This window comes from Chenopodium album, chromosome 19, assembly GCF_948465745.1.
Source record: "Chenopodium album chromosome 19, dcCheAlbu1.1, whole genome shotgun sequence".
In the NCBI taxonomy this organism is placed as follows: Eukaryota; Viridiplantae; Streptophyta; class Magnoliopsida; order Caryophyllales; family Amaranthaceae; genus Chenopodium; species Chenopodium album.
In genome coordinates this window covers 11,712,780-11,732,007 of record NC_137852.1, presented here as the reverse complement: position 1 = coordinate 11,732,007, position 19,228 = coordinate 11,712,780, and the positions used below count along the sequence as shown (strand labels likewise).

The 19,228-nt window shown below is 36.8% G+C and overlaps 2 protein-coding genes across 3 annotated transcripts; one reads left to right on the top strand and one right to left on the bottom strand.

Moving 5' to 3' along the window:
* Positions 1–1,122: 1,122 nt before the first annotated feature.
* On the top strand, positions 1,123–9,712 carry LOC145596007 (uncharacterized). Of its 2 annotated transcripts, none has more exons than XM_081652438.1 (6): positions 1,123–1,376; positions 1,965–2,377; positions 3,682–6,776; positions 7,038–7,208; positions 8,650–8,826; positions 9,366–9,712. In XM_081652438.1, exons 2-3 carry the CDS (start codon positions 2,048–2,050, stop codon positions 6,478–6,480), a joined length of 3,129 nt encoding a protein of 1,042 aa, XP_081508564.1. In that variant the 5' UTR covers positions 1,123–1,376; positions 1,965–2,047; the 3' UTR covers positions 6,481–6,776; positions 7,038–7,208; positions 8,650–8,826; positions 9,366–9,712. The 2 variants fall into 2 exon arrangements, with proteins under 2 accessions (XP_081508564.1, XP_081508563.1); XM_081652437.1 differs by having other exon boundaries at positions 9,359–9,712.
* A 299-nt stretch (positions 9,713–10,011) lies between these two features.
* Positions 10,012–18,456, bottom strand: LOC145594963 (small ribosomal subunit protein uS2m-like). Its single transcript, XM_081651314.1, has 3 exons — positions 17,765–18,456; positions 10,456–10,533; positions 10,012–10,280 (listed from the first exon to the last, which is right to left on the bottom strand). Exons 1-2 carry the CDS (start codon positions 18,421–18,423, stop codon positions 10,470–10,472), a joined length of 723 nt encoding a protein of 240 aa, XP_081507440.1. The 5' UTR covers positions 18,424–18,456; the 3' UTR covers positions 10,012–10,280; positions 10,456–10,469.
* Between the last annotated feature and the right edge of the window lie 772 nt (positions 18,457–19,228).

Sequence of the window (19,228 nt, the reverse complement as noted above, 5' to 3'; positions counted from 1 at the left end):
TGATTTAAATGCTAAACTTGGTCTAAAATGGACACCCTTGTACATATGTACTATCTTGGTCATAATATCTTAAGATATTGACCTTGTTCCAATTGGGTTTGAAAGTATTTTTCTAGACATTTCCAACTATATATTACGCCTTAATCTAAGTTTGGAATCAAAAGTTATTATAAAAACAATAATCGTAAAAAAATAGAAAACAAAATGCTTAGATTTTTCAAAATTCTTGGTGAGAACCACCTATTCACATGAGATTTTCGAAAATTTCATACTTTTTGACAAAATTTTTTTTAAAAAAAATCACGACTTTAATTCTGGTGATAACTTTATCCTTGGCGGTGATTTGTTTGGAGGAGAAAATATTAGATTGAGTTAAAGAGATGGAAAACATAGAATTCACGTGAGTATATATTCGTCCATTTAAGTTTAATATGCGGGGTATTACCTGGTAAAATACGAATGTCGTTTAACGACCTCTTAACCATAAAAAATGTACTAGTACTCAGGATTCAAGAATTTTTTTTTTTTTTTTGAAAGAAGTCCCAAAGGACACTAAATTTCATTAATATAAGCCATACGGCATCTATAATTGACAATGAACGATAATGAAAACGAATTTAACAAAATCAAACAAGAATTAATCGGGGAACGGCTAAGAATCCAAATACATAAATATAACAATTCGGCATATTCTCGATTCGTTGTCTCATACAACTTTTTGAGTGGATTCGTCGTCGCTTCACAATTTTGTAAGAAAGTTAATTCTTGTGCTGATTCCGTAACCCGAATCCGAGCCCTAATCAATAGTAGCCCCGCACAACCGGAGACCAAATTAAGCACAAATAAAACCTTGTCTTTCGAAGGAGATCGAAAAAACCTTGTCTTTCGAAGGAGATAAACCCTTTCTTTCGAGGGAGACATTATTGTAACCTAAAACAAAAGGCTTAAAAGAAAATAAAGATTGGGGCTTTCCACCGGTGAAATCCGATGGAAGCCCCTTGAAAATTGACAATGGAGACTAGGTTTAGGAGAGAGAAGAGAGAAAAGGAGATGGTTATCAATGTTAATATTATCATTGTTTAAAAATAAAAAAGAAAAAAAAAAAAAAAAAAAAAAAGTGAGTCGACCAGTCGAGTGAGAACAGCAGAGTTCTCTCGAGTCTCGACTGCCTGAATAAGCATAACAATCTCTCTCTTCTTTCTCTCTCTTCTTTCTACAATTCTTGTAATCAATTCTCTTCCAATATTTATTGATCTTGTATTAAACAATTAGAAAAAGCAGAATCAATTTTATTCTTGGGTTTTTAACCCATCAAATTCCTAAACCTATAACCAGTAACCACTGAACTTGGGAGCTTCAGCCGCCATTGAGCTCAGGTAGTATTCTTCCCCTTTCCAGATTACTTTGAAATTTATTTATATATGCAATTTGTGGTAATGGGTTTGAGTGTTTTGTTCAAATGTTGCATTTATTTATGCTTTTATCAGCTAATTTTTTACTTGATTGATGAGTTTGTTGTATTCTTATTTATTTTGTGTTTCATTTACTTTTATAATTGACTTGATTAATGGGTTTGTTGCATTATTATTACTTTTAATTTTTGATTTCATCTGCTTTTATGATTTCATATTTGATTTTGCTGAATGTTGTGTAAAAGGGTATTTTAAAATTGTTGAGTAAAAATTGATGTATATGGACAAGCTGATAAAATAGAGCTAAAACCTGAAAGATTTGAATTTTATTTGGCAGAAGAAAGGATGAATAAGAGCTCGAAGTCTTATATTTTAACTTAAATTCAAATTTTGAGGGGATTTTGATGGAGAATTCTGATTTTATTTATTTATTATTATTATTAGAAATTTTATGTGGAAGTTGCAATTAAAAAGAAGTACAAAATCTTGCTCTTTTGGGGGTGTTGTCAATGCCATCAATGTAACTGATAAAAATTATTTCTTGACTCTCAGGGAAGTGGAGAACTTAATACAATAACAACAATGATTTGTGAATTTTTGAAGACAGTAGATGCAATGTGAAGAAATGATCAATAATGTTGTTTATGCAATTTGTCAGGCGTAGAAGAAGGAATTTTCTTGCACCTTTTTCTTCGCTTACAAATGCTCTTTCAATCCCCATCAAATATCTCCCCTCTCACAATTCCCTTTTCAAATCATCATCTCAAGTTTCCATACCACATTCAAAGACAAAATTCTATGCCTCCCTTTTGTGCTCCCTCATTCATCTATTTTTGTCCTGTGGACATCCTTCCCGGGCTATTCAAACATTTTCCTTCATGCGATCAAATGGAGTTGCTCCGTCAGACTTGCGGTCTTGGAATCACCTCCTGCGTGGCTTTCATAACCTTGGCATGGTTTGTCAGGTATTGCTTGTGCATTTAAATTGGTTAGATGTTGCTTTTTGGGGTTGGTTATTTACCTTTTATATAAGGTGGATTGGGGGGAAGGGGGCGGCTGACATCCTATGCCACTTCTTAGGATTGCAAAGTATTGGGTGCATGCTAATCACACTGTACAACCAAATGAAAATGTCACCATTATTACAGCCTGTGACTCACTGCACACAATGCTTTTTATAAATGGTCAATTTTGATATGTGTGTTTCAATTTGACGGTTTAACCATTTTAAATAAATATAAATGAGTATAAGAGTGGAAGATACATTCAATACTGTACTTTGGATGCTAATTGACAATTCACATTTTCTCGCGTATTTTTCAATATACCAGAGTTGAATGTTAGATAAAGCAAAAATTCTTTGGAAAGTAAGGATGTGAAGAATTATTCAATATATCCTTATCTGCGAAGAATCCTTGATGGGTAAAATTGTAACCACAAAAACCAAGGGATGTCCTTTTTGAAAAGATTTTGGAACTCCTACTGTGAGAGCACAAAATTCTGTTTTCTATTCACAAGGAGGAGATCCAAATTAATTATATGGGTGCCAAGGTCTTTGATTAGGTAAAGAGTGGATATGCTAGGTCCTAATATTTATTGATTTAATTTGTAAAGCGAAGATTGATCTTGTATTTGGCACTTTATGATTCCGCTTTGCAAGAACGAAGATTGATCATGTATTTGGCACTGTATGATTGATCTTGTTTGTCACTGTATGATTTCACTGCAAGAACTCCAAACCCCCTAGTGTTTTCCTGATTTCTTTTGGGTCTGGTTGGGTGAATGGTATGTGTGTGTGCATTGGCAGGGTTGAGGAAATCATAAGATTTCTTGAATATAAAGTAAGTTAAATGGATGATCTTTGATGGCTGGAGCTAACTTACATGCCTATCATATTGATATAATTTATACCCCCCCCCCCCCTCTCCCCCTGTCCTATGAGTCTTATGAGAAGGGGAAAAAAAAAATCTTGCTACTTATTGTGCTCATAGTTCTTGATTTAGGAGAAATAAGTGTAGATGGGTTTAAAATGTGGGTATATGCTTCCCTTCACCCCTTCTTTAAGGCAATTGCAATTTGATTGTGCTTTTGTGTGTAATTGATACACATCACTAAATCAGGCTTTAAAGTAGCTCTATTATATTATTTAGGTGTGGCTTGTGTTGGAAAATGCTATATTGTGGATTTCCCTTGTCTCCGTACTGAGGGCATTCTATTCGAACTACTTGCTAATTGGATAATTTGAAATTTTCTTTTAACTGATCATCAGGTATGGCTTGTCTATTCAGAGATGCTGGCTTGTGGGGTAGTGCCTAATGTCTCCACCCATAACATATTAATCCGCACTTTATGCAATTTGGGCATGTTGGATTCTGCTCTTCACTTTGTTGGGACTGTTGTTGAAGTTGATACTGTCACATATAACACTCTGATATGGGGATTCTGCCAGCGAAACTTGCCAGAGCAGGCCTTGGGATGCTTGTCTCAGATGATAAAGAAGGGAATTCCTATTGATATCTGTACTGGTAATATTTTGATCAAGGGTTTTTGTGATATTGGATTGATGGGACACGCAGAACAGGTTTTAAATAATTTAAGCAAATACAAGGGTGACAATGTTGATTGTCTTCCTGATCTGATAAGCTTTAACACCTTGATTCATGGCTTTTGCAAAAACGGTATGATGACTAATGCTCTTCAAGTAATGGAAGATGTACACAAGATGGGTTTACTACCTGACATTATTACTTATAACATTTTACTTTATGGGTTTTGCAAGATCGGGAATTTTTCTGAGGCCAAGAAACTATTGAATATGATATGGGAATCACAGTTAGGTGAACAGTCACTGTCAGATTTGGAAGATATCCAGATCAATGCTAAGAAAACAAGTGTAGCAATAGTACAACCCAATGCGATTACATACACAACATTAATCACTTCATACGGCACCCCAGAACTAATGCATGAAGCACTGGCTGTATATCAGGACATGGTTAATGCTGGAATCTTCCCTGATCTGATTACATATACTTCCATTTTAAGTGGCCTTTGCAAGAGTGGAAAGGTAACAGAGGCACAGGCTCTTTTTCAGGAGATGAAGCAAATGGGAATAGAACCTAATCATGTGTCATCCTCAGCTATCATTCATGCTTTATTAAAATGTGGGAATCCATTTGGCGCATTTGCCTTTCTAAGTCAGATGGTGGTTCGTGGGTTATGTCTTGATCTTGTCTTGTATACAGCTATGATGGATGGGCTTTTTAAGGCTGGAAAACCAACAGAGGCTGAAGACATATTTAAGATGCTCTTAATGCGTAACATGAGACCCAATCAAATTACCTATTCTGCACTGATTGATGGTTGCTGCAAATTAGGGAACATGAAGAATGCTGAATTCATGCTGCAAGAGATGGAGGTTTCAGGTGTTCTTCCAAGTGTCATTACTTACTCATCTATGATGAATGGATATATTAAAAAAGGAATGCTTGAGAAAGCTTTCGAATTACTGAGGAAGATGGTGCAGAAAAATGTGGTTCCTAATTCCATAACATATGGTACTTTGATACATGGGTGTGTTATGGCTGGGAAGCAAGAGCTTGGCTTGGAGTTGTACGAGGAAATGAAATCACAAGATTTAGAAGAAAATAAATATATAGTTGACACATTTGTTAATATGTACAAAAGAAGTGAAAAGATGGACGAAGCAATGGATCTGGTTAAGGATGTCATGTCTAGAGGCCTATTGCTTGATCGTTTTAACTACACAAATTTGATGGATGGTTACTTTAAGTTGGGAAATGTGTCTGCTGCTCTTCATCTGGCCCAAGAATTCACTGAAAAAGGTTTAGGATTTGATATTGTTGCATTTAATGTGTTGATGAGTGGACTTTTGAAGCATGGAAAGTATGAACCAGAATCGGTTTATGGCGGTCTGGAACAGTTTAATTTGGTTGCAGATGCTGCTACATACAACACAATGATACATGCTTATTGTAAGGATGGAAGAGTGGAAGAGGCTCTTAAATTGTGGTTTGATATGAAGGTTCATGGGCTAATACCCAATAAAATTACCTGTAATATCCTTGTTACAGGATTGTGTAATTTTGATAAGCTGGATAAAGCAATGGATATTCTGTTTCAAATGTCAGCTATTGGTTTCTTCCCGACGCCTAGTGTGCACAGAGCTGTCCTTGCTGCAGCTTCAAAGACCAGAAGGGCAAGTGTAATCATGCAGATTCATGAGCAGCTTCTAGACATGGGCCTTGAGGCAAATTATCTAAGCTATAACACCCTCATCAATGTCTTGTGCAAGCTGGGAATGACAAACAAGGCTTCTACTGTTTTAAAAAACATGAAAAGCAGAGGAATACCAGCCGATATTGTCACTTATAACAACTTTATACTTGGATATTGCAGAAGTAGCCATATAAAAAAGGCCTTTGCAACCTATTCCTTATTGCTAAATGAGGGGCTGACCCCTAATATGGTCACTTACAATACTCTGCTTGATGGTGTATTCTCTGCAGGTTTAACGAGAGAGGCAGTGAGATTGATTGATGAAATGAAAGAAAGAGGATTTGTGTTTAATGCCGTGACGTACAATATTTTGGTCTCGGGTTATGCAAAGATGAGCAATACAAAGGAGTCTATCAGACTTTACTGCGAAATGGTGTGCAAAGGTTTCATCCCCACGACTGCTGCATACAATACACTTATCCACCAGTTTTCGCTGTTGGGAAAGATGAGCCAGGCTAGAGAACTTATGAATGAAATGCAAGTTAGAGGCAGATCACCTGATGCATCAACATATGACATACTCATAAGTGGGTGGTGCAATTTATCCAATCAAGCTGAGCTTGAGAAGATTTTGAAACGATCATATCAAGCCGAAGCCATGAAATTGTGGAATGAAATGACTGATAAAGGTTTGGTTCCAGGTACAAGCACCATCTCTTCTATCTGTCGCACTTTAGCGAGATCAGGTAAGAAAGCTGCTGCTCTGAGATTGAAGGAACAGTACTATGGAAAAGGTCATGTTACAATTAGTCCAAGCAGCAAGGAGTAGCTTAAATCCACTGTTTTTAGGTTATCCTTCTCACATTGGTGGCCTCTTATCTAAGTTGATGACTAAATTGGCCACATTGTTGAAGAGAGAACAGTTGAATCTGCACTATGATACTCCCTCACTCAAGGAGCCTCTGAGAAAGCCCTCCTACTCATTTTGGCTCAAAATATTTTGAGTATGTGTGCTAATTGGGTGAGGTTTTGCTTTTTCCCTTGAAAGGCTAATCTTCCTCCCTGGTGGAGACTTGAATAAAGGAGGCGCATTTACTGAAATTCAACAACTTCATTATCTTCTCTGTAAGTTCAGCCTTTTGTACAAGACATTTCAGAGTTCATAAGTGTTTTTCTTTTATAATATCTTTATAGGTATGTGCCATGTAATTGGAAAGAAACTATTGCAGACTAAAGCAAACAAACAAACAAATAAATAAATCAAAGTTTTCTCCTAATTTTGATGTCATCTCTATATCGTTAATGATTGTTTTCTGAAACTGGCAAGGTTTAGTTAGTATTTCCCCAAGTGATTAAGTTTACAACTCATTTTTGGTATTTATGTAGGTAGACTTAGTACTACTGGTTGGCCAGCATAGAGAAGTTTTTTGCCAGTTGAGCAGCCAATCCTATTGCTGGAGTTAAATCGGTACAATCTCAGAGAAAGATGCTACGAGTCTCTTATTGTCTTGGAGAGAGGTCTTACCATGTGAAGTGCATTTATTGCAATTCTTGTTGGTAAGCATTTCATCTGAGCTCACTGAATATCCCATTTCTGTTATTTTTGTCGATGGAAGCAAAGTGTGGACGATAAACACCACATTTTCATACAGAATTGCTTGATTATTGATTTTAAGTATCCCTCGGGCAATAGAGAGTTAGAGACTGCAATGCTGCATCCATAATTATGTCCTGGTCATTCTAATTTGCTGCAACTACATTTTATTTAATTGAATCATGCGACTTCAATCCAATGTGTTATGTTTTTGCATCACCACCCCCCCCCCCCCCGGGTCATGGAGTTGCTCTTATATATGACCTGCTTGTTTTCTGCGTACACTCATCATGTAGCTGCTCTTGTAATAAATATGTTACTTCTTTGTCCTTTTCTTAATTATCATTTCGTAGAATTTGTTGATGGAATGGGTTTGATACTCAGAAGTTTGTGTGTCTATAGGTGAAACATCATCTGTAATTTTATCCAATTGAACCTGTTCTGTGAAAGCAATCCTTCAGAGCCACGGGCCCACAGCAGCACACTTTCACCTGTCATTTACAAAAACTCATTGAGCTTGTCTGGAGTACCAGAAGAAATATTTTAATGACTCCTTTGATCAATTCCCTGACTAGCCTTTGCTTCTGGAAACTTCTGTTACCAATTTTTACAAGATTGACCATCTTGTAGCTCATAAAAACACAACCCTGCCATTCTCCTTCTGACTGGTTCTTCATTTCATAGACTCATTGTTGAGAGTCAAAACAGGTGGTTTGTCAAATCAAGGCTCAATTCAAAATCTTTTTGTTTTGGGAGAAATTTCACAATTTTTAGTCTTGAAAGCATAGTGGATGAATGGACATAACATCTTTAGTTAAGGCAGATGAATGGACATAACATCTTTAGTTAAGGCAGCTGCTTAGCTTCTCATATTATCTTTGTTATGAATCTTGTAGGAACATGAATTATATGAATGCTTAATGCTAAGGGAATCCATAACCCCCATATTTTGTTCATATTTTCAAGTTAAAATCATTGAGCTTGGTAAATGTTGAGGGAATATGCATGATTCACCACATATTGAGGCAGTGAGCAGTTAGAAGGATTTGGTTTATGATTCCCAAAGACTGTAGTCCTGCTGGACTGAACCCACCTACCTTGCCTTTTGTCTCAGTTCTCAATGCCCCAACTTTTAGAGTCTGAATACCAAAAGAGAGAGGCACTTAGCTTTAATTATGATTCATGATATATTGAAAAATAGTTGTGCTCTGATTAAAGCCACTCGTGACTTCATGAAAGTCTATTTGAGATTTATCACCCCAATCACATCTAGGCCGTATGTTGCTTACGTCCCAAGCTTCATTGCTGACTATTGTTGGCTTTTGAAAGAATTAAACCTGACCCTTTATGCGTTTTTCTAGTATATATACACAACATGATTCTTGGTATGTCTTCTGATGGCAGGGTCACTAATGGAGTTACATGTGAAGGCATACTTGGACAAGAAGTTGATGTGGATGCCTTTGAAACCGCATAAGCCTTGAGGTCTCCCACGATGATCTGGTGGTGTATGGGATGACAGTGGGGAAGATTGGCAGGATAAGCACTATTGTACTTTGTCTTCACTTAACATCAATTGAGGTATCATTCAATCTACTTGTTCATGAAAAGACTGCTTGGTTGTGTTGAGGATGCTGGTCATCCTGAAAATATGGGGACATTTTGAATAAGCATGGTTGCTTTTAGATATAGGGTGTGAAAATTTAGAAGCTAATATTATCTTAATCTTCTTGTTTGAGCAAATAAAACTTAATGTCAATAATGTCTCCTTTGTCAAATTACTTGACTTGGAATTGTGTAATTCATTGTAATCTCTCTGAGGAGAATTGTGAGAATTTTGATGAAAGCTTCTGATACAGATAGTTCTATATAATGACCGATGTCATTGTCACCGAAAGTACACTTTGTATCTTTGATCTTTTGCATAGTGCCATAGATAAGCGATGGACTGGTCTATGATTTTTAAAAGTGATTAAGTTTTAAGAAGCAATGCAATCTGTAGCACATCAGTTTAATTTTTCCTTGTAGACCTGTATTTCTATTACTCGTAGCAGATTAGCTGTTGTGTGTGTTCTTTGGCTGCTCGATAACCCACTAATCTCCTTTGTTCTAGAATATAGGAAGACTACGTGTAGAAGACATTGCTTAATTATACATTTCAATGATCAACAACAAGCTGCACAAGGAGTTTGCTGAATTCGTTGTGATTAAGATGAGCTGGTGGGAGCCTGGTTACATTTTGAAGCTTCCACAGGGATTATTAATTCATTACGGAAACTTTCACATATGAACGCGATGTTAGCTTTTCATTTGTGCATGTATAGAACGTATTATAAAGGCTACATGGGAGGTTATGCTTGATTTAATGTGTTGAGAATTTTCATACTTTGTATTATACAGAGCACAATATGCATCATATAACTTGTTGAACTGATTGATAATTAAAAACAATTTTATGTTATTCACACCCTCATGATTCATTCAATAAGCTTTTCTAATACTCTGTTAAACACATATAGTGTGTAGTTGTACATTGACGTTTTCCGTGTACACCTTTTATCCCACTAGGATTGCCCCATTTAAAATGTTTAAGACTCTACATCTAGGAAATCTATTATATGGTAAAAAAACATTAGAAAATCAAAATTTACTTTTATTGCTACATCAACCTAAAAAGCTGGCTTAAGCTTTCAGGAACCAATGCACAACCGCACTCTGTAACTCAAATGATTATTCAAGGTTACAGAAAACAGCACGGGGCTGAGAGAAGTCTGTTAAATCAAATTTGACTTCTGCAATAATGGATTTCAACATGTTAAAATGAAACATACAAGAAAGAATTTATACAAAATTTGTATTCTAACACTTATAAATACGAAAAATTAGCATGAGAAACACCTCAGCTATAGTCTTGGTCTCGAGCAAGTGTCCTAACATTCTACCAGAATGTCACATGGCAGCAACTACTTCACGATAAAGTGAAACTGCTCTTCCTAACCTTCCCATCCAAAAAAATAATATCCACCCAAAAGCCTCTGTAGAAACCAGAAACATTACATTAGCAGAATTCAACAGAGCTGCTCTTGGACCAATTCATAAAGAAGCAGAGCAGACGCAAATTACACTACAAAGCAGTCTTTAGATCCCCTGCTTCCAGAAAAAGAGTTAAAAAAAAAAAAAAAAAAAAAAAACATTAGATAAGATCAATACCAAATGTAACAGCATCAAGCATCAGCAAGCTTCAACTCTTGCGGAGGTTGATCATCTTCTGTCACCGCAGCTTCCTCACTTCACAATAAGGATGGTACACAATGAGAACAAAAACAAATCATTCAATGGATTCCTCCATGTATGAAGAAAAACAATCCCATAAAAACATTGCAAATACACATAATTACGGCTTGATATTAGCAAAATAAAAAATAACAAACTTGGCTGCATTTTACCACATAGGATTTGTATATAAGACTCTGAAATTTTATGCTGTGAAAAATTAAAATACTCACAAAAGCCTTGTATAACTCAATATGTGGGGTACTTATGCGTTATGCCTTTCCAAGTGCACATAATAAAAGTCTATTGAGCGGTTTAGTTCTGTTTCTTGAAAAACTATTCTCCTAACTCCTAAACTCAGAAGTTAGGCACATATGCTCATTCTTCCTGCTCTCTCCAGACTATCTTAACGGAATTCCCAATATATCATTCAGATTTATAAATCGTCCTTTAATTTGCTTGCTACCAATTTATGCTATATTTCCTGGAATTATAATCAACTCCGTCGTGCTTCAGAAATAAACAGAAAACCTATCTGGCAATGAGTAAATAAATGGTGCAAAAACAAATTTTTAAAAAAATAGAAAAAATACAAACTCTAAATTGCATAAAAACTGAATAACTTGAAGGTTGCACTTCCCCATTTACCAAACTATTTGCACTCAGAAATTCCTAAAAGCTAAACCCTTGACTTGAGAAAACTGATACGTAGTTATAGTCTCTTCCCTCCTTGATTTATACTGATTCTTTTGTGGTGGTAAAATTGATATTAAGTTTTATAAACAACCTTTTAATTTATCAAGGATTTCCAAACATTGAACTCTGTTTTGCAGTATGCAAATATATCATTATGGCATTATGGGAAACACTAAATACTCCAATTGCTTTCCCGTAATCCAAATACCTATAAAAAGGCCATGGCTTCTATCTAAGACATGTAAGGAGGCTGAATGCATGTAGGGTTACTTTTACAATAACAAAAAAAGTGGTTACCAATCTTCCCATAAATTGTTGATACAGCAAAAGTCCATATCTATACTATTTGGGACTTAGCACAAGGAAACTCAATCGAAACATCCATCTAATATAAAAGACGGAAATAGATATCTAAAGCATAGTACCATCCCAAACGTTTCCCAAACTTTGTCCACGAAACTCAGATATGCTACACATAATCTAATTCTTTCAACTCTCTCCAAACTACCTTCACATGATCATCATATATCAAATATATATTTTGTTAAAAACTACTGTGCTACATGACTCTTCTAACATCAATAAATATTTCAGCTTTTTAGTTTGTTTGATCTGAGCCAATCTACCTCCTTGGGTTCAATTCATATTTAATATGCCTCAAATTTAATCAGAACATGTGTAGCAACAGAAGTTGTATACACGGAAAAAATGTATACAAACATACCTACATTGCCCAATGCCCACAAACGACAAATTTTCCCAAATTTTAGACAATCTTATCAAGAAGTTCTAAAGAATTCTAGGGGAAAATCACTCCTCTACAAACCTAGTATACAAATTTCACCAACCCTCTGGCCAGCAAATTAACTTTGTCTTATAATAACCTCTCATCAGTCTCATAGTGTAAAAGATACTAAATTAATTATTTCTCTACAACTATATCTAAGGCTAATATATTCGTCACTATTGATCTGTTTAAGTCTAATATCTTGCTCAAATTATTAATCTGTACTATTGCAACCCTATCCTTCCATGTCTCCATTTCTTATAGTATCCCCCTCCACAAAACAGACAGTAACTTCTACAAGCCGTTTAATTAGCTGGACTCATTAACTCCAATTCCATATTAATTTGCAACTACATCTGGTAATGGGACATGAGAATAACAGTGACAACTCTTAGCATTTTATTTCCCGAAACAGCAAGAATTGCTCTAAATGTTACATACTACGGCTATAAATCGTTAAAAAAACACATACTCCAATCTATTAAGATCCAACATCAAAATATTATTATTCTAAATTGCAAAACTAATATGATGTAGGAACATCTTAAATAGGTATTAGCATTCATCAACCTATGATAATAGTATCAAAATTTCAATACATGGAAAAAACCAATTCAATAAATAGGTCATGTTTGCCTGTTTAGTTGAGGAAAAATATTTTTCTAAGAAAATTATACTATAAATTACTTGCATTATGTTAGTCAAATAGAGAATAATTTTCTTCACTTTTAAATAATTCTACCAACATGAGTAGTAATTTTTAACCTTTACTCAAGAACGGGTTATCATACTCAGCATTGCATGATTTTCTTCCTTCTAAACCTCGCTCCATGTCTCCATCCCCTACCCCTAGGCTATCTAGCTTCTACCCTCCTCTCACATTGTTTTGCTCATTGAATTGGGCCCAATAATAGAATACCAGTTTGAACATAAGATTTCACTCAAAATATATCCAAGGAACTAAAACACAACTATGAGCTAAGTAAAGTTTCTTTCATCAAGTCCACAATGTAATCCCCAAAACCAACTTTCATTACGCCGATTCACAAAAAGATCTCTTCCCAAACTCTCCATAATCATAAAACCAACTCAAATACAAAGCCCTCTTCCCCAAATCCCCCACCCCAAGAAAAAGAACCAAATTTGATCATTCTGTGATAACTAGACCTAGTTATTGGGCGGGTCGGGTCAGGGACGGTGCGGGTCAGGGTCAAAGAGGGTCACATTTTATAGGGTCAATATAGGGTCGGGCCAATGCGGGTCGCGGGTCAATAATGGGCGGGCCTATAAAATATCAGTTAAAATAAATATTGAACAAAGCCATTATTAAATACATATGAATACAAATTAATCTATATAATTATTTTTACATTATGTATTTTCTTTATCAACTAAATTGGAAAAACATGTTGGCCCTATATTGACCCTACCCAATAAGGGCCATGTCCGTTAATAGCCCTGTCCATTAAAAGCTCTATAAGCTTGGCCCTGACCCTATTATCATTGGGCTACCCTGTCCAATAACTAAACATGGGCACGGGCCGTGCCCGTGCCGCCGCGGGCCGTGCCTGGCCGTGCCGGGGTGGCGGCCGTGCCGTGCCGTGCCGTGCCGGCTCCGCGGCGGGCCGTGCCGTGCCGTGCCTGAAATTGGCACACCCCAGCCCACGGCACGGCACGGCCCACGTGCCTAGCGGGCCGTGCCGTGCCGGGCCGCGGGCCAAACCGTGCCGACCTTAATTTATTTTTTATTTTTTTTTTTTAAAAAAAAAAAATAAATGTTAAAAAAAAACGAATTAAAAACAAAAATGCATATAATAAAAAAAAAAAATACTAGTGCGATAATCCGAAAACACAAAAAATTGAAGAATAACTTATTTTATTATATGACGGTAGCCGGTACGACCGTACGAATGTACGATAATTCAATAATACAAAATTACAAAATAAGTAATGATAATTAAAAATCGTACAACAGTGTATGAATATTGAATAACTTCATTTATTATACGGAATACGAAGTTCGATAATACAAAAAGAATACAATAGTGTATAATGTAAATATGTAATCATGTAATTATTATTGGTCGTCTTCGTCTTCGCCTTCGTCTTCGCCTTCGTCTTCATCTTCGTCTTCGTCTCCTAGAGGTTCAAGTTCATCCGCCAATTGAGTGGATTGAGAACTAAAAGAAGTCGACGTTCCTTCATCGTCGTCGTTTTGTGCATAAGTACGATCTTGAGAACGAGTTTCGGCATCCAACCAATCCTTGAAGCAAACACACATTTCAAGTGTTTCGGGTTTTAGTCTTGTTCTTCTATCGTCTAGAACTCTTCCCGACGCACTAAAAGCTCTTTCGGAAGCAACGGAGGAGACTTGGATAGCAAAAATATCACGAGCCATTGCCGACAAAATTGGATGTTTCACGGCTTGTGATTTCCACCAATCGAGGATGTCGAGGCCAAACTTCTCTTCATCGTCCATGCCTTTCATGAAGTCGTAACTTAAGTACATTTGCAACTCCGAAACATCGCTTTGAGTTCTCCTAGATGATGATGATTCTGTACCTGAATACTTAGACATCAAGTTAGCAGCTTGTGCAAATAAACCTTTGGCCCGTTTACTTACATTTTTGGATGTTTGAGAAGGGGCAAATCGAGACACGGTTCCATATTTACTTTCATAAACATTATATAAATTAAAAAACTCATCCGTCACCTTATTCTTAAAAGTTTCAACATCATCTTCAAAATTCATGTTACTATAATAAATATCAATTAATAAAAAGGTGCCATCATATTTTTGTCTAGGATCTAAAATGGAAGCAAAAATATAAATCTTAGGAATATCGGTGTAATATTTACGCCATTTATCCTCCATGGATGGAAGATATCCACGATAAACATGTTCTGATCGGTGTTCCGCAAAAAGTTGTGCAAGTAAACATGCATTGCTAAGAAAAGAATGAGCACAAGGATTATATACAGAAGAAAAACAATGTGTCATACCATATAGTAATTGTAAAAACTGCATATATTTTTCACAATTAGCCCAATCATCTTCAAGTAAAGCATTTTGTGGATATTTCATATTATAAAAAAGTGTTAAATGAACCTTGTACTCGATTGCCCGACTCAACATTTCATAGGTGGAGTTCCACCTAGTTGGACAATCCGGTGCTATTTTTATGGTTTTAATCCGTTGTTGCCTGCAAAAACCTTTCCATTCTTGATATCTCATGTTAGAGCTATTAATAGTGCAAATAGCACTCCGTATTTTGTGATAAAATGGACCAATTGCTTGTGTTCCATCCTTCACACACAAGTTAAGAACATGACAAATGCATCTAACATGAAGTGCTTCTCCATCTAATACTAAATCGGTTAATTGGGGTTTAACCAAATTCGCACTATATGTCATAGAAGTTGCGTTATCGAAAGTCATAGACATGATTTTATCCCTAAGACTATATGCATCAATAGCTTCCATTAAATGATGTGAAATGTTAAGACCGGTATGAGGGTATTCAAGCATTTTGAAATGAATGATGCGTTTTTGTAACATCCACTCATTATCTAACCAATGACAAGTAACACATAAATAGTGAAGTCCGTACCCACCATCCCATGCATCGGCGGTTAAAGAAACTCTACAAGGAAGATTAGCTAATTCATTTACTAATTTCAATTTGTACTCTAGATAAGTCTTCATGGCAGCAGATCGAACGGTTTTTCGGGACATTTTTTTGTGTTTTGGTTGTAGTGCTCGGTTAATATAGTTGTTGAAGGCATCATTTTCGGCGAAAAGAAAAGGTTGTTCTGCATGTACAAGCATTCTCCCAAGTTCATCCCTATCTCTCTCGTAATTGTAAATGAAACCTTGTGGATGGAATTGAGAAATTTTAGGTTGGGTTGGATCACTAGATGGTCCACCACATTTTTTTGTATGCCTAGTAAGGTGTCCCGTCCCTCCCTTGGTATCGGCCGAGAAAATTTTACCACAAGTCCGACACTTGCATTTTTTTCCATCTTTACTTAATTGATAATGTACCCAACATCCACTCTTTCTTTTGGTTTGAGCAAAATCCTCTTCGGTACACCACTCTAATATGTTAGGATTATGGGTGGATGGTTCACTCGACCCGCAAGCTTGTGTTTGGCTACCTTGGGAAGGAGGAGGAGGAGGAAAAGGAAATTCATATTGTTGAAATTGGGTTTGTTGAAATTGGGTCCAAGGAGCCATATCATCCATTTGTTCTTGCCCTCCCGTGTTTTGGGGATGAAAGAAAGGGGTGGAAGTGTTTGGAAAGGGCATGTTAGGAGAGGGAAAGGGCATGTTAGGGGGGGGCATAGACATTGAAGTGTTTGGGTTTGGTGATTCCCTACGTGTTGACTTGGCTTTTCTAGAGGAGGAGGAAACGTTCGGGTTTGATGCCATGATTAATTAATAATAATAACACAACTAACAATAACAAAGTAACAATTAACAACAATGAGATCAATGAGAATTAATTAGTAAGTAGTTTTTATATAAATTAAATTTTCAAAAATAATTATAATAATAGTAGATTACTTGGATCAATGAGATCCCAGGTAGGAGAGGTTAGGAGCGACGTTGTCCAGAGCCCAAATCCCGCCTTAGACAGATTTCAACAATCCAAATAACCCACAATTAAAATAGAAAGTAGTTTTTATATAATTAAGTAGTTCCAATAATAATAATAATAATAATAATAATAATAATAATAATAATAATAATAATAATAATAGTAATAATGATAATAAATTAATAATAGTAACAATAACAATAACAATAACAATAACAAATTAAAATAAAGTTGAGTTAGATCTTACAATGACGCTTCAATGCTTTCCCAAATTTATAATTTCCCGAATTTTTAATTTCCCGAATGTAAATATAACAATTTTTTTTTTTTTTTTTTTTTTGGTAGTAGACTAGTACAAGTAATAATAGTAAAAATGTAAAATTTATAAGAGAGTAGGAATTTTTTTTTTCTTTTCACAAAAGAGAGGAAGATTGTATGTTTTTTAGGAATTTGAGAATTGAGAATTTGGGAGTAAGAAAATTAGAGAATAAGAGAGAAGAGATGAGTTGATGAATTGTGAAAATTTTGGAGGAAAATATGAGGTATTTATAGGGGATTTGGGTGGGAAATGGGGTGGAAAATATGGCCGTTTATAGCTGTTGGAAAACGGCCATAAACGGCCATATTCCAACGGCACGGGCCGTGCCGTGCCGTGCCGTGCCTGGCCGTGCCGGGCCGTGCCTGGCCGTGCCGGGCCGTGCCACGTGCCGTGCCGGCGGGTCGTGCCGGCGTGCCGGCCCACGTGCCGGCCACCGTGCCGCCCGCCGTGCCACGGGCCGTGCCCGTGCCGGTCCCAAAAAATTTGTTCACGGCACGGCCCACGGCACGCCGGCGTGCCGCCGTGCCGTGCCGTGCCGGCCACCGTGCCCGTGCCGGGCCGTGCCGGAGTCGTGCCGGGCCCGTGCCGCCCGCGTGCCGGCACGGCCCGTGCCCATCTTTACCAATAACCACCTCTAGCGATAACCAATCAGTTAGAGTAAGACAACCACAGCAGCAGTTTTCCACGAATTTGCAATAGTTTCATATACAATGCAAGCAAAATTCAAATTCCCATGAGTTCAGCATACCAAATTTGATCACACAAATACAATGACTACCCTAAACAATTTCACAATTCTCAATTCAATTAAAATTAATACTAACGAGGTAACGATCATCTTACCTCGGTGTAGCATCATTACCAGAAGCATCAGTACCCGAAGCATCACCCAAATTCAAACCCTTCTGTTCAAGCAAGAAAGTCTTAGTAATCAAATTACAAACCGTATAAACAAACTGAACAGAATCATTACACGGTATCGGGTACGTAATTTTCTCGAAAACCTCCCTCGGAACACTCGAATCGACCAACCCAATAACCGGAATCTGAAGCCGAGCAGCCTCATTAATCACAGACGACTTCCTCTCAAAATCCATAATCACAACACAATCAGGGGGTTGAGCAGGAGCAAAACAAATCTTCTTATTCCTAGACCTAAACTTTTTAGGGCTAGAAGAGTTGGTCAAAAAACCCCCTAATCGCCAGTACTGAGCTTGAGGGGAGAGGAAGGAACCATGGCCGATCTTGCGAGTCATATGGTCGAAAATGTCGTCGAAAAGGGGGTTGGTGTTGACGAAGAGGAATCGAGCTTTGCCGCGAACAAGGTGGGAGATGAAATCGAGGGCATTGCGAAGGGAAATTAGGGTTTTGTCGGAATCGATGATGGAGGTGCCATTGCGACTGCCATAGATGAAGGGCTTGCAATGGTGGGCGGTGATGCGACGGCCGAGATGGGCGTTGGTGCTTAGAAGCTTCTGGATTACCACCGACTGTATTGACATTTTGGAGAAGAAAGAAAGTGAGTGTGGTGTTTGTATTTGTGTTTGTGTTGTGTGTGTAGTTGAAAATGGAGGGTTTTGGGGTTTTGTATACTTTGATTGATTTACTACGTAATTTGATTTTGTTCCTCTTTTGTATGTTTGGGTTGGGGGTGATTGGAGAACACATGGACTTTTTCACTCCTACAATAGGAGTATGACTTCCTATAGGGTAATTGGGTCGGGACTCGGGTTTTGGGTTCGGGTGCTTGTAATGTGAAAATTGGGTGTCGAGTTTTTAAGTGGTTCAGATAGGGAAGCTTGTAGTGATGAGGGAGAGGGAATTGGATGGAGAATATTTTTATTTACAAAAAAACTACACATCATTATGTGTATGTGAGCCCCACATACATTTTGAGTTTGCGATGTATTATTGGGTGTTTAAAAACTATTTAAAGATTTCAAACTGAAGGGAATATTATTCTTAATGAAAAAGCTGGTTAGGATTTTTTTTTTTTTTTTTTTTTTTTAAGATAAGCAAGTAGATTTCAAAATGAGAAATATATGATATTATTTGATATGATTTGGTTAGGATCTTTAGTTGCCTAAGATAAGCTTTATGTTAAGTAGATTATATTCTGAATATTCTTGTCATAATTATCTTGTACTCCTCTATATATATTTCGGCCAAGAGCCATGAATCAAAGCTAAGCAAATATTTTTGATTAATATTTGTCATTAGTCCTTTTTTTTTTGCGATAAACATGCTAGTTGTGTCTTTGAGGGTGCTAAATAAGTCGTTTAGATGATGTTGGTTTGAGTCAATTTA

Excerpts from the sequence above, each read along its gene's own strand:
- LOC145596007 (XM_081652438.1), top strand. The coding sequence starts at position 2,048 with ATGTTGTTTATGCAATTTGTCAGGCGTAGAAGAAGGAATTTTCTTGCA. Across the intron at positions 2,378-3,681 it reads ACCTTGGCATGGTTTGTCAG|GTATGGCTTGTCTATTCAGA; the intron begins GTATTGCTTGTG and ends ACTGATCATCAG.
- LOC145594963 (XM_081651314.1), bottom strand. The coding sequence starts at position 18,423 with ATGTCAATACAGTCGGTGGTAATCCAGAAGCTTCTAAGCACCAACGCC. Across the intron at positions 10,534-17,764 it reads GGTAATGATGCTACACCGAG|TGAGGAAGCTGCGGTGACAG; the intron begins GTAAGATGATCG and ends CTTATTGTGAAG.